Source organism: Ictidomys tridecemlineatus, chromosome 5, assembly GCF_052094955.1.
Source record: "Ictidomys tridecemlineatus isolate mIctTri1 chromosome 5, mIctTri1.hap1, whole genome shotgun sequence".
Taxonomy (NCBI): domain Eukaryota; kingdom Metazoa; phylum Chordata; class Mammalia; order Rodentia; family Sciuridae; genus Ictidomys; species Ictidomys tridecemlineatus.
In genome coordinates, this window is record NC_135481.1 from 141,257,145 (window position 1) to 141,282,942 (window position 25,798).

The window sequence follows — 25,798 nt, forward strand, 5'->3', positions numbered from 1 at the left end:
TTAGATGAGTGGAGAAACCCAGAAAAGCAGTTTTTTGGTCCAAAAGATGGAGAACCCTTGCTACCTTTTGCTATTCTGACCTGATTATATGTTGCTATCTTGGGAGAACCAAATATCTGGCCAGAAGTTAGGGAAAGTAACAAATAGTAAGGGCTTGACTGCCTCTCCATGCTCAGGCTACTGTCCTCTAACCTATAGGATAGAATCCAGGTCAAAACACTAAGGGGCACCAACTTTTCCAAGATAGGGCATTCATGAAATTAGATTTGGCTCAAGAAATCCGTTTGAGATTTCAAATAATAAACTTTTCCTTTTTCTGCCCTTCCCCTTTTGTTATACCTGACTCATCCAAATCATACCCAACCCCACCTCTCTGAACAGCTTCAAGGACTAAATTTCTTAGATCAATTAGCCCCAAATGACAGCCTATGGACCCCAGTTCCTCTAGGGTATTATTGTTGATCCAGAGTAAATTGGAAGAATACTGGTGGCACATGTACGGAAGATGTCTTCTAGGGATTTTTGCCTAGAACAACATATGAAACCTACACTGACTCCATAGGCACCCAGCCCCATCTCCCTTCCCAGAGTCCTTGGTGATCATGGCAGGGAAAGCATGGATTAAACAACCTAAAGTTGGAAGCTCAGTAAAACAAAGACAAGCTATGCCTCAGGAACCTGGCTGCCTTAGAGACAGGGGCAAGAACTCCTACTTCTCAAAGGCCATCAATGTGGTGGCAGGATTTTTCTATGCAGAGTTGATTTCACATGAGGGTGCATTGAAATGAGTACCACATTCTTAGCATGTATTTATTCACTCATTCCTGTTTTAAATTTTGGCAATGTGGCAGCCTCTGGGCGTGGCCTCTGCCCTATGGGAGCTCACAGTTCAAGGAGCTGAAACAGATCTAGACACTAACAAAGGCAGTGAAATATGTTAAGCGCCGGGGTCTGTCTGGGAATGAGAGCTGTTTCTTTGTGGTTCCAAGAGTCAGGAAGACTTCAGAGAATGGGTGGTCTAGGAACTAAGAACCAAAGAGCAGCGGGTGTCTACCTGGAGGATGGTGGGAGGACAAGGACCACCATTAAAGGGGGCCAGCACAGCAAGCCCACGTGCCATTTGTACAAAGGGCCAGGTCGTACACATAGGTGTTATAGGTCATCCAGTCTCCATCACTACTACTTAACCCTGTTGTTTTAGCCTAAGATCAGCAAACAACGGGTAAACAAATGAGTGGGCTGTGTTCCATAAAGCTTTATTTACAAAGACCGTGACTGGAGGGAGGGCTATAGTGTGCCAGTCTCTGTTCTGGAGCACATGCTGAGCACCACTGCATGTCTAAGGGGCGTTAACAGCTCAGCATAGGTAAGACAGATCCTCATACCCAAAACTCTGTCATAGCAGTGTCACAAAGGGTCCTGGAGTAAGTGTTCATCAACCCTAATGTTCCCAGCCCCAAGAATGAGATTAAGGCTTCTCATTTATTTCCAAGAAGAAGGTAAGTATCCCTTTGTTGTCAGAGTTTATTGAAGGCAACCTTATTTTTCTCTTGAATATCATGGAGAAAATAAACTGTATAACCTATGGTGTCATTCTAGCTCTGACACTTGATAGTTCACTTAAAGTAATCACTTCTTTAACTTAAATGATGGAAATGGATACCTGAAGGAGACATATAGGGACTAGGAAAAGAAGAATGAATCAGATTCTGGATAGAACTTCAAACCTCTCCCTCCTCTCCAGCAACACAAAATACAGGCACTCCAAAGCTAATAGATCTGCCAGGTAGAATAATCAGCAAGTACTAATAATAGCTAATAATCATTTCAGCTAACATTTGTCAAGCACTTAACTCCGACTAGCTGCCAGGCTGAACTTATTTCATGTATTACCTCATTTAATCTGAACCATAACCCTGTGAGACAGGAACCATTATTAGCTTTATTTTACACGGGAGGAAAATGAGGCTTGCATGATCCAGAATTTGCTGAAGGTCACAAGCAGAGCTGGGATTCAAACCCAGATCTACGAGTCCAAAGCACACATTCTGAACCACTGGGGTATTCCTTCCCTCCCAGGCAAGATATGGGGGACCCTCCTCACATTTAGGGACTGCTTGAATTCAGGGACATTTGGTCTTTGGACGGAATGGACTAGGAGGCACCGTTCTCTTTCACATGCCCCTGATATAATAAGCAGGATATCATGGCAGCTGTGTTCTGGGGATATTTGCTTTTCCCTCGTTACCTGGTCTTTACCCAGTGGATCCCAGTGGTGCATTTATGTGAGATGTTCTACCTGAAATGGATAGGTAACAAGTAACAGGAGATTCCTCCATTCTCATGCATTCTGAAATGAACTATCAAAGCACTGAGATGCCGTGGAGGTATTCCTCAGAGCCGGTCATCAGCACAGTGGAGAATCCAGCACACACCGTCAGTCTGGAGAGCTCAGGCCCAACCCAGGGCTTCAGACACACTGAAGCCACTCACTGGTTAGATATGTCTTGCTCTATTCCCAGGTCCCAGGCACAGTCCAGAACAGTGTCTAGACACCTCTGTTTTTGAAATAATGACTCGAGTCAACAATCAGGAGTTGATCATAAATCTTTTTTTCCATAAGGTGGAAATGATTATGTTCTATGAGCAAATGGAACAACATAGCAAATTTTCTGGAGTTTAGCTTTCTGTAGGTTGAGGGTTTTGCCATTTCATTAACATCTTCCTTAAATTCATGTTAACCTAATGGAAGATGGCTTTCACAGAGGCGAGTTTGGCAGGACTATTTGATTTAAGGCTATAAAATGAATTGGAGTCATGCAGTGTAGGGAAGTTTAATTACAAGAGGAATGCAACTAGAAACCAACTGTGCTCCAATCTAGCACCTTAAAGGAGGGAAGGGGCTGGGGAGCTCTTGTTTACTAAGAGGCCTACCCACGTGCCAGGTGCTGTGAATGCATGATCCCAGGTATTGCTCCCAGCAGCCTTCTTACACCAGCCCTATGAGGTAAGTATAAATTTTTTTGCATTTTATAGATTCAGAAAACTAAAACTCAGCAAATCCAAACTTTCCAAGTTTTCACTAGTCAAAAAGGTCAGCAGGAGCCAATACCAAGCCTGATTCCTGAACCCGTGTCCTGTCCAGTATGCTACACAACCACCAAAGTGAGAACGTGGATCTCACTATGAAGCCACTGGAGCACTTGCCATGAGGGACCACGCACCAGAGTCTATAGTTCCATAGAGAAATGAGCCAAGAGCTGTAGATGAGAACCTCAGCAAGATTTTACCTACAGACACAGGAATTTTTTAAAAATGATAATTTAAACTTTTACTTTAATAATTAAAACCTTTAAAAATACTCCTTCCATCTTCAACCTGTGCCACATCAGAAGATTTCCAGTCAATCATCAACCTCTGTTTTACAGTATGCCATAAGAACCCACCCCATTGCTCTCACTTCTGTCCCACCCTCTCCAAACCCCCCACCCACGCGACCTCCAGCAGAACCCCCAAGACCATAAGAACTTGAGCTTTACAAAAGTTGAGCAAGGATGCTACAAATTGCCCAGATCATATGGGCTCCTTCCTCTGTAAGCCAAGTCTCTGCTTCAAAATCCCAAGTAAAAATGTGACATTTCTAAACTGTCACCTTTTATACTACCAAGTCAAAGGCTAAGAAGGACAATAAATAACAGAGACGTCTGTGGCCCCGCTGTGGCTATCATTGGCCAGGAAAGCTGCAAGTCACATTCAATAAGACTGGCATAGTTTGAAGATCTTCACAGGGTTGAGCTGGGTTTTTAATACCTTTTTAAATGAAGCCACAGCATCTATTTTGGAAGGGCAGGCAGATAGGTTTAGAAACCTTGCTCCAGTAAGGAGACTGTGAGACTGTTTCATTCAGCCTGGGATAACCATCCTTAACTGAATGGGGGGGGGGGGAAGTGGCCCAGATGCTGGAGGAGGGAGCATGACATTGTGATGTCAAGTTGTCTTTCCTGGCACCAGCTTCCTCCTTAATAGAGATGTAGTGACAGAGAGTCCCAGGAGGGAAGCCAGGTTTGCCATTGATGACTTAAGACAAGTTAGTGATTGAGATACAACTTGTTTATCCCCATAAAAGAACCTCAAATTAGGTGTTGGAATGGACACGTAGGTAAATATCCTTCTTAGAAAGTCTTGGCCTTTGAAAAGGGCTTTGCACTTGGAATCACCCTCTGGGGTTTGCGTGGAGCCAGAACCAATGCTTTTTCGCTTCATCTTCCTACTTTCCTCCATTCCACTGGGAAACCATGATACTATGATGTAAGCCTAATAAAAAAAGGAAACACAGAAAAGACCGATATCTTTTCCTCTTGGCTCTTCTTCCCTCCTCCCCCCTTTAGGCACAGAGTACCAAGACATTGAGACCGAGAAAACCTGTCCCGAGTCACACTCACCTTCAGAAGACTCCTTTGTGAGAAGCTGAGGGCTGTCCTCTTCCGGCAGAGAACAGCCCACCATCACCCACAGACCTCGCGGGCCTGACTTAGCGTGCTCTGCCCTGCCCGAGAACCCAAGGGTCCCCATGTGGATTATCCAATGTGTGGTCCTTTGAGGCCCCAAGCGCAGGCCTGTGACAAGGACTAAGGAGGTGACATCTGGTCAAGAGCCCTCCAATAGCCCTTGGAAGTAGGCATTTTTTCTGGGTTGCTAAAGCAATGTGGACCTGGTGTGCAAACCCCCTATACCCATCCCTGCTCTGGCTTCTGTAGGGATGACTTGCTGACATGCTTTAGAAAACCCCCTCTTGGGAATTCTTCTCTGTCCAAGGGTTCCAATAGCTCCAAAGAAATAAGCCAAGGCCCAATTTTATTAGAAGAGGGTATAAATCGCCCTGTTTCACAGAATAGAGATGGGAAAAAGCACATACTCAATAGATTTTTGAGTGTGGTAACTGTATTTTTGCAGCTTATATTTTCCAGATGAGCAGTTTAGAAATATGTGATGTAAAGTACATACTGTAAGTTTGCTGAAAATTATATTAAAACACTATTTTAATTCTTCCTGTGTCTCATGCCATAATCTCTTCTCTTTTCTCTTGTGTCTTTGGGTAGAAGGATCCTAAGGAATGCTTCTGGCTATGCGTGCTCTATATTTATAGGCTTTGAGAATTCAAAAGAGCATGGGTTCTAATCGTACTTGTTATCACACCCAGGACTTGTTACTGGTGTGATGATGATTAAATGGTCTGAGTTCTCTGAGACCTAGTTTCATCCTCTGCAAAATGGGACTATTAACCCTTGCTTTCTACAAGACTTGAGATTGCATGTAAAGCAGTGTCTAGCACAGAGTCACTATTCAAGAGTCACTATTCATTGCTTCCTCACCTTCTGGCTGGAATTCAGTGCTTCACAGCACTGATATAGCTCCTGTTGGTACAGTAAATGGCCTTTCACAGAACTGTAACTTTCTTTCTGATCTCCTACTGTCTGGAAACCCTGGGAGGGCAGGGAATTGCTACATTTCTGGATACCACCACTACCTGGTAATAGTGCATAATGCTCAGTGGCTACTCTGCACACAAATGAACAATTAGCTTCAGACACGGCAGTCTATGGGGCTTTGACTTTAGGTCCATTCCTCAGCAACTGTGGCATCTGCTTCCCTTTTTCTGGGTCCACAGATCCACCCACAAGCCTCACCATGGACAGAGCTCCAGGAGTCTTCTCATACCCATCAGACCCCCTTCCACTGTCTGGCTTTACTTTCACATCCGTATTAGTTCCGACCTCATATGGACAGTTTGGCCAAGTCGATCCCTGCGCCACTAACATGCATCTAGAGATTCCAATGCATTATTCCACTGCAACCAGGCTATAGCTCCAGGGATGGATGCTTCCAGATTCCTGACTGTGCTTTGTCTTATGGGCAAATGACTTAGAATGTTCTGCTACTTATGTGTGGCTATCCTTGGGAACTGACCCTCTATCTCCATACCCATTTCCAGTCTACTTCTCACCCTCTATAGTCTGGCTGTCTTTTCAGTTTAACTCACTCAAAATCAGAGCTTCTGAAGCCTGTATTCTATGAAGACTGCATCTACCTCCTTCCTGCATTATTGAGACTCAAGGAAGACAGGAAAGTGTGCTTGACCTCCTTTAAGTCCTGATTATCAGCCTGTTGGTACCTTGGGAGGCTACTTTTTAGCCTGGTTCTGTTATTTATGTGATTGTTTATTTTTTTGCAAGGCAATATGATTTATTCTCTCCGGCATAAAAATCCCAAGAAAATGCAATTTCAACATTCTCTGTCCTGATGTGAAAAGATGCTGAAGCAGCTGAAAAAGTGGTTAGTGGTTCCTCCCGGGAACTAAGCTTCATCTGCACTGGAAATTCAGATGGAGGCAGGAGGAGGAAGAAGTGAAAAGCTATTGCTTAAGGTATCAGTGAGGTCAGTCCCAAATTTCAAACTTTTTTTTTAATCTATAGTTCAATTTCTTCTCCTTTGCTACTTTTTCCCCTAATAAAGGTGGTCAATTTTTAGAAAACTTGCTCTCCCTCCATTTAATCTCAACCTCTTAGAGACATATTATTTCTTTTGGGGAGTCAAGAGATTCATCCTTTGATACAGTTAATAGTCCATGAGAGCTCTGTTCACACAGTTTGTTCAACCAAGTCAGGAAGAACAGATGGCTTATATTAGACCCCAAATGCCATCTCTTCCCAATGTCCTATTAGCTACCAAGGGCCACCACGGTCTTGAACTACACATACACACCTCTTGATCTAGAGCTGAAAACCCAATTTAACCTCTTCTCTGGTCTACGTGGAAGGGTTAGTCATGCACAGAAGCATTCTGTTCAACCAGAGTAAAAGCAAGTTCTTTTTGCAGCCCCTAATGTGGATTCAGAAACACACACATAATTTCTCAAAGAGTTGGTTTGTTTTCTTTTTCCCTTAAGGAACTACTGTTGTAGAGCTGCTTCTGTGAACACTTAAAATAAATGCCTACAGTTAAGGCACAAGGCAGAGACCGCCTTGTTTCTGAGAAAGGTTTCAAAAAGCATCTTAATCTTCCTGAGTTGTAACATTTCAGTTATGAAGTATATGATCATGTACCTACGGGACTCCCAAGGGAGGCCACTAGAGAGCTTCTAGAATCCCACTTCTCTATTCCTCACAAGAAAATTAAGGAGCAAAATGAGAAAACCTAAAACATGCAGGTGAGAGAGTACACAAATTCCTTTAGACCAACAATATAGAAAATGGCCCCAGGCCCTTGAAGGAGCTATCCAGAGGAAACTTTCTATGAGGCCTTTCTATGCCGTCTCTGAGGACTCCTCTACCACCACAGGTACAGTTGGAAGCTCTTCTCGTGGACTGGAGGTGGAAGACTTCATCTCCAGGATTTACACCCTCTACCTAGTAGCTCATCCCTTTCTTACCTCATATGCTTATCTCACCCACCATGTTCCCCCCCTTCAAATTCTTTGGGAACTTAAAGTACTCAATTCAGAATTGAGCCAACTATATTTTTATAGGAAAATTTGGGCTCAAAATAGGTTTAAAAAAAAAAGGAAAACGGTCCAAAGAAAATGGTAGTTTCTTCTATTTTCCTAAAATCATCAATACCTAGCTCTTCAAGATTGATGCAGATGATGAGACATCACAACTATAAGGCTAGGTTACAAAGGGAGGCATTTCTGCAAAGCAGGATATTGGAGATGAGATTTCTGTGTCTGGGAATGGGACTTTAGAAGGAAAGGCATTGTAGGCATTGTAGCAGATCAATCTTGAAAAACAAAAATCATCCATACAGCAACAGGGGAGAAATGGTAGAAACTGAAGACCCATGCAGGGGTGTGGAGGGGATTTCATGAAAATTTATTGGGCCTCACCCTCCTATTCTCCCCTTTTTGGCACCCTATGTGCCATAGGAATACAAGCCTTTAGGGACATGCTTAATTTTATTCCATATTTCAAATGAATGTGTGTTAGGTTTAAAGATTTAATGAGTTAGCACAGACAGTTCTCTCTCTGCCAAGCCCTGGACTCTGCTTTAGGAAAACTGGATGGCTTAGTGGAAAGAGCAGATAACAGGTTTGCATCCTAGTTCAGCTACTAACTAGCCTAGCCAGATTAGCAAGTCAAATCTCACGTGCAACCTTAGTCTTCAAGTCAAATCTCACATGCAACCTTAGTCTTCAGTGGCTTGAAATAGACAGGTTATAGCTCGCCTGGCAGAGAAGTGAGAATTCCCTGTGTGTACAGCACAAAGTCAGTCCCTGAAGTAGTAATAAGTTTCACTGAGTACTTTCATCCTTCGCCATATAAATACAAAACAGCTTCTGTTCACCAACATTTGCTACCACTGTGCTCCTTGGAAATCTTCTTCTCTGCCAAGGAACTACCCCTTTAATGCCTTCTCAGTCAACATCTTAATTTTTCAGTGACTTTTTACTGAATCACTGTAATATATAAGTTGCTCCACTTCTTAAAATCCAATCCTGATTGAGAACTTCAGCCCCATACTCCATTCAGTCTCTACATGGGCAGGCGGGGCCTATGACTCCAGGGGCTTGGAGCCGAGAAGTGAGATTTGCTCTTTCCCATCCCCTGCCTCTCCCCTGTTCAAACTCACATCTGGATAAGTAAGGTTTGCTTACTGGATGGCCTGTGGCAAAGCTTGGTGCTCTCATTGGCCAAAGTACAGATGTAGCTCTTTCTCAAAGCACTGGTGTGGGGTCATACAGGCTGAAGAAGGATCTGATCTCAAGGAACTGGCTTCAGCTCTGGGACTCCTGTTTGAGAGGAAGGTCCAGACTCAGCTCTCAGTGATCCAGCCCTGAGCTTCATGCCACTGCCATCATCACCTGCTTCCCCTGAAATGGGTCCCTGGAAACCCCACAGCCCCAATCTTGTCTCACCGTGACTTCCAGCAAGTAGGAAAGAATTCTGAGTAGGGCCATTTCTACCTGCACGTCAAGATCCTGTCCAAGGCTGTCCTTGCCTCCCTCCTCCATTTCCCACACCTTTCCCTGTGCTGTTCCAAGAGGGACAGGTCAAGTCAACAGGCCCGAGGGCTGGGAGGACAGGCCACCAGAATGTACATCCTCCAACTTGACCAGCAACTGCTTTGGGGACCCCTTCCCTCAGTTGTGGGGAGGGAAACCAGACAATGCCTCTCTTCATGAGCATTCCCACACACTCCCCCCCAGCAAAAGGTGGTGACATCTTACACCTTTCTCCAGCCCTTGGTATAGATTTGGGATCAGAATAGAAGATAGGAGGAGGGAGTCGGTAGTGCTGGTTTTCTGAAAGTGGAAATGCTCATAAAATCTCTCCCAGCATGCCATACCACATTATACTAATTTAATCAAAAGAGGAAGGTCGGTCAACGGACTACAGGGTTGGGGGACACTGCCTCGTAAAGGGAATCTCCTAATTTTACATAATGAATACTTGCCTTGTGCCTGAATGCTGCCTTTCAACTTTCAAGTAATTCATTCTGCCTCGGTTTGATACGACATCAAAAAGTGTTGACCCAGGGCCTGGCATGGAACCCTGTACCCTCTGAAATCCTATTGGGTGACCCAAGAAGACCCTGTACCCAAGATACTTAAAATATAGATTGAGGAAAAGTAAATCTCCATGTAATAAAAAGACCCCCATACGAACCCTGCACATCTCAGTGCTCCCAGTAAGTGGTGGAGACATGAGCAAGAAGGGATCGCAGAGGCCTTGAGTGACCTGGTAGAACACTCTCATCTCATGGAGATGGGATACCCAAAGGACTCAGAGGACAAACCTGTCATTGAGGCTATATGTGTGATGGTTTGCCCTGCCCACCAGAAGGAGTTTTGGGAAAACACAGAAGTAAATTGTCCTAGGATAATATACCAATATACCAGGCACCAGAATAAGTTTTTATAAAGCTATCTCCTCAGTGCATCCTCGAAAGCATCCTGTAAAACAAGAATCCCATCATAGCAGCCTATTGGCCTGAGCTTGCCTTCCATAAGGCCACAGTTTGGTCATCAGTAGGTGAAGGTCATCATGGCCACTCTCTAGGGAGATTGTGGGATTTCCCGGGAGAATACGTATTAACACTTAACACTATGCCTAGCACCTAGAAAATGATCAAGACAAAGAAAGAACTCTTCTTCCACTTGAGTACATAGAAATCACATTTGCTCATGTTTCCAGATCACCTGACAGAGTTATATTTTTTTTAAACAGAGCTAACGTGCATGGGTAAATAATTATAACAGCAATTATCTCCCCAAGGACAATTATTTGCCATCACCATTTGCACCCACTGAAATTACATGCATAAGAAGCAGAGTCACCCATTGGCAGATAAACATAATTAAATTGGAAGAATGACATCCAATGGTTGATTGGATTAATAAAAGAAATTTATTCCCCAGAAGTATTTCAGAAATGCTTCTCCAAGCTGGATCATATTTTTGGAAGCTTGTACTCTGAATTCAAATTATATATTAACTCTTTTCCCAAAAACAGCATGCATCCAACTCTTAGAAACACCATATACCTCTGATAAAGTTTAAGTCTGAGGGTTTTACAAACCACACAGTCACAAATCCTCTTGATCTTTGTATAGATACATAACAGTCATAGTATGTTGTGCTAAAAACAGTTTAGCAAATATTTTATTTTTATTACATATTTCCTGGTTTGATAATTTTGTTTCAAACAGTATGCAAAGACTGTGATATAAATGGCATCTAAACAAATCTAGATACTTTTCTGCCTTTACACTTTCCAAGAATATAATAATCATATGCAGGCTTGGCATTTAAAAAAAGTGTTAGAAGTTGATTTTATAAATTCCCTATTAATTTCTCATAAAATTACAACAGAGTAGTAGTGATTAGTGGGGTCAAAGTTTATGAAGCCCAAGTAATAAATGATTTTTCTTTTTCCTTTTGGGGATTTCCAACACTCTAATTGTTCTTACAGTTATAAACGTGGGTCTGAGGTTCCGTTTCTAAATCCGTGTCTACTGTTTAATCACTCCAAAAGCCTCAAGATATTTGGTACCTGTTAGTTACATGAATTCTTACTCTTCATTTATGAGTTTGGTGGCAGTCTACACTGTATACTACTTAGGTGCTTGAAATACTTCTGTGAGGTAGAGATAAGAAAGTCAGAAAACTTTATTTTACCACCAGAAAAAATTCTGGAGAGGAAAGGTGTCCTTTCCAGTTGCTCTCACTTTGCTCCTGTCACAAAGGGAAGGAAATAAAACCATCTGTCCCCAGATGGCTCCAGAGAGGACCACAAGCTGTTACTGGCTTAAAAGAGCATTTCAATCACTTCCACATTTTCACGCAGGAAAAAGAAATTTCCACCAAAGCTATTGTCGAAGTGAAAATGGGTGCATTTAATATCCACTACATTTGACATGCTCTTAAGAGTTTAGGCCATGGTTAGTTTTGGGAATTTAAAGCTGCATTGTAATGTGCTCTTCAAATAAACTGCATTTGTTAACTATCTCACCCAATTAGGCTAAATATGAAGCATGCCCAGATTGCTACCATCTTTGGAAGACTATTTAATAATAATCTTTCTAAATATTTATCTGAAACAGAAACTTCATTAGAAAGATTGTCTTTTTTTCTTCTTTTTTTAAAAAAATATCTTTTCTAGGGACAAGATCTTGGTCTTCAGACCACTGGCAGTAGTGTGCATAAATCAGTGGGATGAAGCAGTGCTCCCCACTTCTCTGCCTATGTGATTGTGTCCTTCTTTGCACAAATCTGCATATCCTCTCTGAGACATAGTAGGTATAGACAAATTTCTGTTGCCGAATATCATGAATATAAATTTCCTACCTTCTTAGCTTTCAAATTTCTCAACAAAATGCAAACTCATAGCTATGTAAAGGCCATACCCAGCCCAGTTCATTTAGAAAGGTTTTGATTTCACACTTAGTAACAATCGCAACTGTCATGCCATCTCATTCATGATAGAACATATAACCAAAATGGGTCTACTAACATACAACCTAAAAATGCCTGCTTATGAACTCATGCATTTAAAAAAAACACTAAAACTATCCCTTAAGACAAAAGTAATAACTTGAAAAATAGTGACTATTTCTGTTTTAGTCAGCTTTCTCTCATTGGGCAGGCACCAGACAAAAATGGCTGTAAGGCATCCATAACTATAAGCTGGAACTTAGGTAGATCATCATGGTAAGGGTGGGGTGGAGGAAAGCAGCTTAGGATATGGTAACAGGAAGTAGAGAGACAGCTCTGCTCACCAGGGACAACATATGTATCCTAAAGGCACACCCCTAGTGACTTACTTCCTCCAGCCATACCCTCTCTGGCCACAGTTACCACCCAGTTAATCCATGTAGGTAAATTAAACCACTGATAGGTTTAATGAGCTCATGATCTAATCATTTCACCTTTGAAGTTTCTGGCATTGTTTCACACATGAATTCTGAGGGGACAGCATGTTTCCAAACCATAACAATTATCATATCCCTAGACTGGATGCCTCAAATACTGGTAAAGGTGATTTCTCCCCAAAGGAAACTGTAATGTCAATACAATCCTCAAGATAATCTCAACAGAAATTTCTATCGAAATTCACAAACCAATTGCAAATTTCAAATACGAGTTCTCAAGCATAGCCATGGCAATTCTGAAAATCATATAGAAAGGAACAATGAACGAGGAGGGGCCTTTTCAAAAATCAACATGTTAATAAAGCTCTAGTACTTAAAAAAATGTGGGGCATTCACACAGGACTAGCCTCAGATATTGCATCCATAAACAGGCATTTATATATGGGGACTTGAAATATACTAATTAAAAGAAAACTTTGCAAATTATTGGAAAAACATTGGGTATTAAACTAAAGGTTTGGAGAGGCAATTTGGAAACAAATTTGATTCATTACTGCTCACCTATGGAAAAATACAAATCCTATGTGGTTTACATAGATATAAATTTTTTAAAACTATAAAGATTTCAGAAAAACAGGGGAATACATTGATGATTTGGGTATTTTCTATAAAATTCCCCAAATAAAAAAAGTTCACAAATAAAAAGGATAGGTAGATTTGACAATTTCAAAGTTAAAATACCCGTACAATCCAAAACAACATCTATGAAGAGAGAATATGTGAAATATCTATAAACAACAATTACTGTCAGACAACATAAAGAATCCCTACACATCAACAGGGAAAAGAGAAACAGCCCGAGCTGCCGTGGCGTAGCATGCAACTCCAGGGGCTGCCGTCCTCGCTCATCATCTCTGCAAACCTGATGGGAAACTCTGCAGATGATTCCAACAGGCAGTTTACAAAAGAGAAGCCACAGATGTCCTCTAAGTATTCAAACTCACTAAGCATCAGGGAAATACAAATAAAAAATAATAAAGACCACTTTTTATCTGCCTATTTTCATCTAATATTTTGGCGTACGGCAAATGCTGTAGTGTAAATTGGTACAGTCAAACCAGAAGAAAATTCGGCACTATGAAATTGAAAATGCTCATGCAATGTGATCCACAAATGGAATTTCTCAACATTCATCTGAATGGATTCAGAGGAAGGAGGATACCACAGCATGACAGGATTCTGGTTTTCAGGGATCCCTGGGTATCGGGGGCCAAATATCTAGCTACCTCAATCTTTCCCTCATTGTGACCTGCACAGAGCATTTACAGTCATACAACCTCATTTCCTCCTACCTAACATCCCTGCCATAATCTTTCTACCTCCCCTAGCTTACATTTCATCCATTCTTCAATATCTGGTGCAATTATAGTAGTCTCCCATTCTTGAGGTACACATTGTAAAACCCCTAGTGGATGCCTGAAACTGTAGATGATACTTAGCACTATAGATACTATATACAAACTTATGATAAACTTCTACCTTTTCACTTAAAGAAAGCACTTTACAGCCTCTCTTTCTTATATAATTGAATTGCCAGCATCACTATTCTTGAACTTTGGGGCCATTATGTAAAATAAAGTTTATTTAAGCACAAGTCCTACAATACTGTGACATACTGTCAATTTGATAGCTACTAAAATGGCTATTAAGTGATTATTTGGGCAGGCAGCATATACAATGTGGATACGTTGGACAAAGGATGATTGGACTCCCAGGCAGGGTAGTGCAAAATTTCATCATGTTGCTCAGAATTGGGCACAATTTAAAACTTATGAATTATTTATATCTAGAATTCTCCATTTAATATTTTCAAACAGTTACTGAAGGTAACTGAAATCACAGAGCATGAACATACAGACAAGGAGACACTACCATATTGTAGAGGATCATGGTGCTCTCTAGGATTATCTTATTAAGGTCAACTTTTTGCCAACTGCTCAATGCCTTGTTCACATAATAGTTCCTCTGGGATGTCTGACCCATTCAAGTTATCTGCATAATGACCCTAATTTTTAACCTTTTCTCTGGGAATCTATAGGCAGAAGCTGAGCTAAGGAAGTCCTGATCACCAATAAGCTCAGCCATGAGACAGTGGACTATCCACTGGTTCTACGTTCTGCAGATTTTCCAGGAGTAACAGTTTACCTCCTAAATCCAATGAATCTTTGTTCTCACAGCACTTATATTCTATACTAATCATATTTAGGTCCATATATTTCCTCTATTGGGATCTGTTCTTTACAGATAGTATCTATCTCCTTTTATCCTATAACCCTGGCAGGACTTAACATCTTATACATGTAAAAGTATATTAAGTATTTTTAATTGCATTAAGTGGAATACTGATAATCTAAAAAGGTAAACAACACAGCTAGAGGGAGGTTTTGGCACCTAGAGCTACTTTAACCATTATCATTGTTTGTGATTGACCAGATCTCTGCTAAGATTACAAGAGAAAGAACTGAATATATCTTGTTACTGTCTATCTCCCTTGAGCCTAATTCATATGAGCCACTCTGGACCCATTACCCTTCGTGTCTAGATAGAACTTTAGAATTCCCAACATTTTCCCACTATCAGTTATGATCTTCATTCTTTACTAATACAGAGAAATAACCAGAATTCCAGTGGGTAAGTGGCTTACTCAAGTAAGCCACTAGCTTACTGCTAGTAAATGGCAGAGCTGGAATTAAAAACTTGTATAATTTCCTTCAAGATTAAAAGTTTTCCTTTTACCACACTACTTTTGTCTTTGCAATCAAATCAGGAAGCATTTCATCATCTGAGGTGCAGACATGGAACAGGACCAGAAACTAGCACCTATTAGATAGTTTCCAACATTTTATTCTTAGGTAGGTTGGATTGCATGGGCCTGGGAGTCATCTAAGATTTTACAGTATCTGAAAAAATAATGGACATTGTATCACTTCCATCCTTCCAAGAGATAACTGGCCATAGTCCTTAAGTCAGGGAAGACAGTGAGAACAGGGTCTTATGGATGTTTGGGGTCTTCTCTGAGCTCTAAAATGAGGAATGCATGCTCCTCAGCCAACCAGATTCAACATAGTTATCATCTGGCTGGGAGACCGTCATCTCCTCAGCAACAATTGAAGGCTCTGCTCCAAATTCAGGCACATCCTGAACTCTAGTCAGGACCCACTTCTGGCTGCAGTGTGATTCCTCCTACCCTGTGATCCAGTTTCTGCCTACCTCTTTCAAAGATCTATGTTCTCCCAGGACACTGAGTATCCTCTGAATTACGTGTCATCCCCTATGAATCTGTTCAGCACAAATTACAGAATGGGCCACTCTTTGAGAATAGCCAAGTCAACAGTCTTTTCTCCCATGACTACTGAGACCCATTCACCAGGATTAAGGTTACCTCACCTTGAGCATTCAGGCCCTGGGAGACTGTTCTCCCTTCTCCTCAGAGTTCCCTCTGGACATTAGCCAGAACCTTATGTTAGATGGATCTGGGGTATTGTATCCTAGCCTTATGGTTTGTAACTCTTCTGAGAAGAGGTTTAAAGGATATTGTTTTTGTTTTTTAAAGGCAGACACCAAGGATTGCTCCTGGTTCACAGGGAACCATACTCCCATCTGAGAAAAGCTACAATGCCCACGAAAGTAAACCAGGTGCAGCCTGAGGTATGAGGCAGTTTTCACAAATTAAACAGGACAACTCCTCCTTACAACAGATGGCAAGATCAAGTGACCTGTGGTGCAGGGAGCCACCACTGTTTCTCCTCCCTCTTACTGCTCAACCCTGAAAATGCAGATACCCCAGAGGGCAGTGAGGAGTAAAACTAGCAACTATTATTTATTGAGGCTCAATTATGTGTCAGCTACTGTTATAAGTGTTTTACATTTATTCCAATATTTGTATAAGGAAGGGACAACTATTTTATATGTCTCTCCTAAATGCGAGTAGAGCTAGGGTCCAAGCCCTGACCTGTGTGACATTTATCTCCACTAGAGGGCGCCAGCCTCTCCTCTTTTAGTTTTGGAAAAATGATGGTGATGGACGGGAATGACAGGTTCTAGGGGTAAAGCTCTTTAGGTTCTTCATGGGAAACTTTCTTGCTCTATGGCTGGGTCAACAAACCATTCACATAAACCAATATGTTCCTCACCTATGGGCTCTACTGGGCATAGGATACCCATGTGATTCAGATTCACAGATATATGACATTTGGGACAGACATGTCCCCTGGTTGGCCACCCACCCAGAGGTTTGATTTTCATTATTAAAAGATAAAAAATGGTGGTGGTGGTGAAAGGTGGGAGTGAGGAAGAACAGCATATAAACCAAGTAGTATCAGAAAAACACCACCAATCGATATAGTTACATCCAGGGAAATGACGCCTCAGAAACTGTCAGAATCATCTGGAATTGGCCTGCTCAGGTTGGCGTCCAGGGAAGAGGAAGCGATTGGTGTTCATTTTCTTAACATAAGTAATGGCAAAGGCCGCAGTGCTGACTGGTAGGTCTTTCAGTGATGGGGAAAATGCTCCATACTAAGGTAGCTGTTACCCCGTGGGGCTTCTGAGCGTGCAAAATGTGGCTAGTGCAGCTGAAGACAGGAATTTTAAATTTAATTTGATTTTAACTTGTATGAATGTTTGAATGGTCACTTGTATCTAGTGACTACTATATGGGACAGTGCAGTTCTAGAAGACTATACCCCACCTGAAGAGGAATAGTTTGGTTAGCACGACCTTCTTCTCCTTCTGCAGTTTCTAAGACAAAGAGATAGAAAGTGGCCATGGGCAAGTATGAGTTTTCATTTATCAAGAAGTTGCAGCCGTGTCTCCTCTTTTCCTCTACTAGGACAAAGAAACCTGGTGCAAAGTTTAGAGATCAGAGTAAGGTCATCACTGCATCCCCATCACTGGGCTCTCCAGGGCTGGATCTATCTCAGTCACTTCCATGCTCTCTGCCTGGGCTTAAGAAGCATTTCAACTGCTATCTATAGCAGCTGGTAGCTCTAGGAAATTCATGAGGCTTTTCAGGCTCTTTCTGCCTAAAGAAATGTCAACCAGCTATTTCTACTCTTTTCTTTCATTCAAGGTGGGGGTCTACAAAGTGTACCAATCCCCCAGGCTCCAACAGATCAATAAGATACAGGTAACATGTACTCTTGAGTTAACCTTCCTGGGAGGACCAGTGGGGAACAAGGCACCTCCTCAGGACCCATTGAGCTCAACTCTGCATCCTGCCCCGATTCTTTTATCCTCTCCAATCTCAGGGCATTATTATCTAGCAGAGGTTGGGGTGGGGGAGGGGATTGCTCTTCAAGGCCTTGGATTTTGATACTGCAAAGTTCAGGCTTTCAAATTCTATCTACTTCTCTAATCTGCCAGCTGTTTACTGAGGCAATAGATGCTTCACAGGTTAGTTTGAATAGGAAAGGACTAAAACATAAATGAGAGCATAACTAGAAATGAAAATGTATCGTTAACACTGCAGAATATTTTCATGCTACCATGATCATGGAAATTGGGACCCAAAGCTCAGAAGGCATCTGCTACAAGTTTTAGAAAATCTCCTCTCATTCCAAACACCAGACATCTCACCTTTTTTCTTGGGGGCGGGGATAGGAGTGAGAGTCTCTTACATTATTTCTCCATGCCAGAAGCCCGGCCTTGCATTTGATCTGATTTGTGGGCTGGAGCCTGGCCATGCTATTTTCCTCAAGGACCTATCCAGGGTAGCAGGCAGCTGGTCCCCACTGTAATCCAAAGTCAACCATGAGGTGGCAGAATTTGTTTCCAACCACTGATCTCCCATCACTTCTGCCCCATTCTCCTTACCACCATTCTCCCCAAGATGAAGCTGTGTGGAATGGGGTGAGGGGCAGTTAGGAGATCAGACCATCAGCAAGTGACACCTCCTTTCCCATGCCAGGGGAAAAACGTCCTCTTTTGGCTTCCAGGGAGAATTTGTAACATAAAGGCATGTCCTACAGGACTTGAAAGGCACCTCCTGGTTGAAGACTAAATGAACCCAAAATGGAGTGTCCCATTCTATTTCCTCTCCCAGAGAGGGAACCATCAGTATTTATTTGAGCACAAGTCCTGTGGAAGGTCATGTGGACTAATATCAATAGAATCAATGGACCAAGATAGGCCCAGAAGCCAAGAATCAAACAGTGCAACATTGAGGAAATTTTTTTCATTCCTCTCTTGGATGTGTAGCTCTTATGAGGGAAAAACATAATGAAATCAGGAAAGCAAGAAAAATAATTCAACAAGCATTTTTTGGACCACCCGTGAGGTTCTATTCCCAAGGGATATGCATCTAACAGGGAGGCTGGGGTTGAAAAAGTTAGCTAGAACAAAGAAAGTGGCAAATCTTTTAAAATGGGCAGATACCATGAAGTTAGTATTAGTACACCTTCTATCCCAAGGACTCACCAAGAGCTACAGTTGAGTCTCAAGCAGTTTAAACATGCCTAACCCTTTTACGGTGTTGTCATTACTCCTGCCTTTCTGTGGCTAAAATTTGCCGTGTATAAGATCCATAAACTCTTCGCAGCTTGAGCACTTCTTTCTTGACCTCTCAGTGGAATAGTGCAAGGAATATGCATTGGGGGTCAGGGATGGTGCCACATTCTCAAGGTGAGGGAAGGGAAGGAGAGAGTAGCCAGTACATATAGAAGCAACATTGGTTCATTACGGTGGAAACCGGTAGAAAATGCTGATACATTCACTTATAGGAGAAACCACATGATGAAGAAACTCAATGTCATTCTCCGCCTTAAGCTCTTGCCATATTCTTTCTTACATTTTCCTCCCATCATTCTGGGATGTATTACTATATGAAATAGAATAATGCTTTGTAAATATTAATGGATTTTTCTTTTTGTATTTTCTTTTCTCTCTTGATGCTTTTCTCCTTTTATTTAGGTGGGCTATTTGGTGTTTGTTGCTTTAGGGGATGGATGTGATCACAGAGCAAAGAGCCATTGTAAAATCCAAGTCCTTGCCTTTGGCAGTGGAGTCACTGGAGATTGAGAATCGGGCTGAATAAGAGAATCAATGACTTTAACTCAAAGCCACCTACCAACTACAAAAATGTTTCCCAGCAGCAATCAGAAAAGGAGAAATAGGAGACAGCATAGACACTGTGGGTGGGAGTCCTGCAGAAGTGACCCTCTACCCTGTTCCCTAGGCTGAGGCTGAGCAGGCAGAAGAATCCCAGGTTCACGGTGAGGATGTGAGAACAAGATGACCTTTGTCATATTTGCTGGAAAAATTGCTTTGTCACATTAGAGTGACAGAAAGGCAGTTCATCTCCAGTGAACTAGTACAAGTTGTATCATACAGTGGCATGCTGGAGTGCCAAGTGGTGCATTTACAGAATTTTGTGAGCAGACTACTTTACCATTACTAGCTTGAAATTGGCCATGGTGGGAGCATTTACACCCTTGAAATTGGCAAATGCTACCAATCAGGACTTCCTGCTCACCACCCTCAAAGGCCTAACTCCCAGAGCTGGTTGTTAAACACAGCACACCACTAGAGATGGGACAAGCCTTGGATAGTGTCAGAGAAGGACACCTATGTTTTCAAAAAACAGCTGAGTTGGAAAAGACAGGAGACTATCTGGTAATTGCCAGGATAGACAACAGAGACCTACACAGCAGGAGGACAGCTCAGCAGATGCTCAAATGACATTGAGGCTCTATGAATGATGTTGCTTTTGGATAATTCCTCTAGAACATAAATGTAAACCTGGAGAAAGGGCAAGAAATCACAAATTATTTGAGAAATTTTCGGTCACCATACAGAAAAGGGATTCAAAGTACAAATTTAACTCATATAAAAAAATTAAGTTCTCTATCTTGCACACTTGAGTAGGTGAAATAAAATTTATATCGACTATTTGACAAATGATGGAAAGAAGAATGGGAGGGTTTGCATCAACCTACAGTCTGTCTATCCTGCTTCGTGATCTGTGCTATTCTCACCACATGGGGGGAGCCAAAGGGTGGGAACAGCAACACTGTGCCTGGAGCCAAATTAGGGGGCAGGAGCTAAGTCAGGTGCAGCTACAAAGAAGTAAAACTTTTTTCCAAATTCCAACCTAATCAGCTCCCAAAGCCCTTGCCTAGTGAAGGAACAGAATCATCCAACAAAGGAATGAGAATGCTTTCTCTGAGTGAGTCAGCCTTTGCTGAATAATTCAAAAGCTGGCTTTGATGGGGTGGAAAGGAAAAATGGTTAATGCCACTGGCATGAGAGGAAGGGCACACCTTGTGAATGCAGAAAGTGGGCTATAGGGTGATCTGCATGGGGGCCTAAGGAGGGCTGGGGTTTATGCTCAATGAACTTTACAAGATCGTGAATGAACATTTGGTTGAAGGGATGGCAGTGTCCTCACTGAGACCCTAGAGGAAGAACTAGCTGGAGGAGCCTGAACCAATGGTCCATCCTATGGGGCAAGGTATTTACCACTGTCCCAATGGCATCTCTCCCACAGATGAGAAGAGTGTTCCACGTAATACCAGGATAAAGGAGGCGAGCAGAGCTCAGGCACCCACTGTAGGGATCTTCTAGAAGCACATAAACGGAACTGCCCTTCCTAGTATCAATATCCTTCCAAGGACAGAGAGGGCATCCTAATCTGAGGTTCAGCAAGACACTTGCCCACCCTACACTGAGATAGCCATATCCTGTCCTCCAGCTTCTCAAGCCTGGCTGAGATGCCCTGAAACTCTGGAGGGAGACTTGAGCACACAGTTCCTCCAACTAAATTCAAGTCCTCTGGCCATGTAGGGTCAGTAAAGTTACTTTAAAAGCCCAGACAGTATCTGTCTTCTCTGGGCCCTGCTAACATCCCCATGAGGCTGGGAGGAATTTCTGACAATGCGGGTCTCTCTGCTCAGCCTTCCTGACTGTTGGGTAAAATCCACTCCAGATCAGGTGTGCCAAGCTGTTACCAGGCTCCTGCTCCTTGCCCACCAACCAGAGACCAAAGTGTCCCAGGGGACTGCCTCTAAGCCACAGCAAGAAGGACAGAAGTTGCTCTTTCAATGGGGCTACACACTTCCACAATTGTGGCATCACAACTTTGGCCACAGGGACTATATTTTGTACCTGCCTCCAACAAAAGTGAAGAGAACAAGACCGGTAATATCATCACCAAAAAGATGCACAATTTGTGTGTTGGGGACACAGCACTTCTTTTCTTGTTCTCAAATGCACCCTACCACAATATCTGATAGAAAAGATGCTCATTAATATTTTTTTCCAGTTTCAGTAGAATTTGAAGGACATGACAGAAATCAAAGAATGTTAGAGCCTGACACGTACTGCCCTCTGCTACTATGGGACTGATCTCTGTGTTCACAACAGCTCTACAAAGGAGAGTGATAGTTCGGAAATGGTTTTCCCCCTCCAAAACTGATGTTGAAATTTATTAAGGGATCAGGTGGGACCTTTAAGAAGTGATAGGGGCTCTACTCTCACTCACAGATTAGTCCATTTATGCAATTAATGGGTTAATGAATTATGGGGAGGGGGTCTGCTATAGGCCTGTTGTATTCATCCTGAGCTATCTCAGGACTTCACCAGTAGGCCATCACCAGATGTGGCCCCTCTTTGTTGGAACAGAACTGTGAGCCAAAATAAGCCTATTTTACCTAGTGTTGGTGATATCTGATATCTAAACCCTAAAAGCTGAGGTGTGAGACAACGCCATGTTAAGAGGTCAAAATAATTGGATTGTGAGAGCCTTAACCAGTAAGTGAATTAATCCCCTGATGGGATTAACTAAGTGGTAACTGAAGGCAGGTAGGATGTGGCTGGAGGGGGAGGGCCCTTACCGCAGTCTGGCTGGGCACAGAATCACAAGCCACAACAGCTTTGTAGATTCAAACAGCAATTCTTTATTCCCGAACTCACACGGGCCCTCTACAAACACGTTCTGGGGAAATTCAGGTTCCGCCCGCAAAATTCACGTACTCCACCAGGCTTTGAATCCCAAATACTTTCTGAATTCCAGAAAGAATAAACACTTAACTTCAAAATATGTGTTATTGTCATCAATATGCTTTGATGGTAAAAGGAGCTCCTCATTCTCATGCTCTTTAATGTTTGAGCAAACCAAAGCTGATCATAGAGAAAAGGAAATTACAGGTGTGGGGAGACCCTCCCCAGGTGACTGAGCATCTCTACTGCAGTCATAAGGTCTCCAGAATATGGTAGAACGCCTAAAATTCTATCTGATCCTTGATTATACCTTAGTGTTAAGAGCTGATGGGGGGGGGCAGGTGGAAGGACTTAAGATGCAATAAGTAAAAATAACCTAGAAATGGTTTAAGCAAGCAGAGCTTATCACTAGTAACCCTGTCAAGCAGTCGTGTATAAAAGGTTTGCAGACTTTGGATCTGGGGACTCAGCCTTTACATCAGGGACTTCCTTTGTGACTTCTCTTCATCCCTCCTCTACCATCATCAGCATCTCTCTGTGTGTCCTAAATGTAGCTGCTCCAAGTCCTATGTCCCCAGCAGAACCACTTTCACAGGGAGGCATGTATGTCCCATGCAATATGTAATGGGATATCCTAACTATACAGAATTCCTATGCCTCCTTTTAATTCCTCAGGGAGAAGAATCTCCCTAACCTCATGGCACACCTTCTATGATATCTCATTGGCCACACATGGGGTCACAAGGGTGCCTCTAAATCAAGGAGGACAAATTATCTAAATGAAGACTTCCCTGGCTGAGCCCACCTCTCATACACACAACCACGGAAAGCTCAACTTCTACTTGAGAAAAAGAAGTTGTTTTAGTTGGCAGCACCCAAGTCAGTTGCAGACTGGGCCTCTGAAAGAAATGGGAGAAAGAAATAAAGACCTGACCCTCACCTCCACCAGTCAGTGTCTCACTTCCTCTCCTTTGTCCAACTGTGCCTGAATGACCTCCCCGAATCTGTTGGTACCTTGTGGCTCTCAGTTAACACGCACGCACGCGCGCACACACACACACACGCACACACATATCAGGGCAAGTGCCAAATTCCTAAGCCATAGAATTCTGGAGGCCGTCCCAGGACCATCCTTCCCAGAGTGGATCCTCCGCCACCCTCTCTTGCCTTGTCCTCTTTGTCTTCAAACAGTCTCTGGATTGTTCTTTATCTACCTTCTCACCAGCTAGATCTTGGAATCCGACAAGACTTAGTCTGTTCTCACTTTTCCCCTCACTCCTCTTCTAACTTGGGATCTGTTGCTGTCCTGCTTTTTCTCCCTGTTCAAAAAGTATCAAAACCACTTAGAGAAGAATCACATACTTACAGAAAAGTTGGCCTTCATAAGTACACAATTTAGTGACTCTCCTCAAACCAAACACACCTGTCACCAGCGCCTGGCTGGCTCTTGGCACTGGAACCTGTTGCATCTTCCACCCTTTGTAATCTCATATATATATATATGGAGTTTGCTAAATGGGTCATGTCTCCCACACGTCACACCCTCACAGTTTCCCTGACTACCACAGTACCACCAAGGAAGTGTGACACCTAAAAGGAAGGTAGCATATCACAGTAGGCACTTTCCCAAAGAGTGGGGAATAGATCACAAATGGCGCACAAGATATGGTTAGGTCGAGCACGACTCAATAGAAAAATGAAATAAAATTGGTTATTTAGTGTAGTTATTATTTAATTCCATTGGTCATTGAACATAGGCAGGTCTTTACATGGCACTGAATCATACAAAGAGGAAGCTGTTCTGCTTTCAAATTTCCTTTAAGTCTTCTGCTTAGGTTAAAGAGTCTCTGGCACTGGTGTGTCTTTAACACTTTAAAACACTTGCTGATTATTCATTCCTTTTAAATTAAGAAGCTGTCTTAGAATCAGTACCTATGCAAGCAACAGCATCTAGACAAGATTAATGAATATTGTTTATTTAGTTTGATGGCAACTTTATACTTTTGGTAAGATAAATAGGCTTTCTATTTCCAAGGGTTATAAGCTTTCATTTTTAAAGGAATTAAACTTAAGTGAGCTTAAAGAAAAATAGTAAGAAAAAAAACCCACAGATGGTGTGCAGATATTGCAAAAAAAGAATGTGAAGGTGTCACTTAAGCAACAGAAGTTCGATAGTGTGACATAAACGGTAGTAGGAAAGAGACTGAATTTGGACTCAAACACCATTATCTTTTGGTATAATTGTGAGATCCAGTGAACCTGATCACATTCCTTATTTAGGCAGGCCCTGGTGTGTGTGTGACAGGTTTGTCCTGATGAATGGATGTGGAGCTGGCATCCGGACTCACTTCCAAACTTCCATCCCATACTGTTTTGATCAAAGAACAAAGACAATGGGCGCATGGCATTTCCATGGTGACCGACTGCAGCCAAAGAGCAGGTGCACGGGACCCCTATCGAGTGAAAAGGAAGGATTTCTATGCCGCTTTACTCATGTTTTTGCATTGCTGTGACAAATATACCTGACAAGAATGACAGAGGAGGAAAAGTTTATTTGGGTTCACAGTTTCAGAGTCCATGGCTGACCGACTCCATGGCTCTGGCCTGGAGGTGAGGCAAAACATCACGGTAGAAGGGTGTGGTGGAGGAAAGCAACCAGGACACAGCAACCAGGAAGCAGAGAGCGCGCTTGGTTCACCAGGGACAAAATGTGAACACCAAAGGCAAGCTCCCAGTGACCACCTCGTCCAATCCTACTCTCCCTGCCTACAGTCACCTACCACTCAGTTCATTCCTATTGGGGGATTAGTTTACTAGTTAGGTTAGATCCTCTCATAGTCTGATCTTTTCACTGGAAATTTTGCATTGTCTCACATGTGAGCATTTTGGGGACACTTCATATAGGACCCATACTATATCCATGAACAAGAAGGTAAGGTTTCTCTCTCGTGAGTAAATGTCACCCCAATTAGTCCTACATGCCACCTTACAACCAGTGAGGAGAGTCTCTCAGGCAAAGCTGGGGACACCAACAGGGCAAGATAAAGAGCCAATGCCTGGTGGCATGACTGAATACATCCTCCTCCCATGCCTAGGTCCTGCCTGCCTGTCCACTTCTTGTTTTGAGAGATGTCTCTCCTTACTGATTAAGCCAACTTGAGGTGGGGTTGTTCTGTCACGGCTATGGGTCTTAAATGTTTGTGTCCTCCCCAAATGCTGAAAACTAATCATCAATTTGATGATATTAAGTGGTGGGGGCTTTGGGAGGTGATTGGGTCATCTCATGAATGGGAATAGTGACCTTATAAAAGGGCTTCCGCAGCCAGTCCACTCCTCTGTATTTGTCCAATTAAACTGAAATCAGCATACTATAGCAACATCTGCATTCCAGTGTTTTATAGCAGCATAATTCACAATGGCCAAGATACCAAATCAG

The 25,798-nt window shown here is 42.5% G+C and overlaps 1 protein-coding gene and 1 long non-coding RNA gene across 3 annotated transcripts in view; one reads left to right on the plus strand and one right to left on the minus strand.

Moving 5' to 3' along the window:
- The window catches only part of Slco3a1 (solute carrier organic anion transporter family member 3A1), a 381,072-nt gene that overhangs the window by 291,847 nt on the left and 63,427 nt on the right, over positions 1-25,798 (plus strand). The window contains exon 11 of one of the 2 annotated variants that reach the window (XM_078051216.1): positions 4,389-5,048. The exons of the other annotated variant lie outside the window; for it this stretch is intronic. Coding sequence (XP_077907342.1) covers positions 4,389-4,471 — 83 coding nt within the window. The 3' untranslated portion in view covers positions 4,472-5,048. Of the gene's footprint in view, positions 1-4,388; positions 5,049-25,798 lie in introns of those variants that run through there. 2 annotated transcript variants of the gene reach the window in all.
- The window catches only part of LOC144378017 (uncharacterized), a 135,335-nt gene that overhangs the window by 23,754 nt on the left and 85,783 nt on the right, over positions 1-25,798 (minus strand). The window lies entirely within an intron of this gene.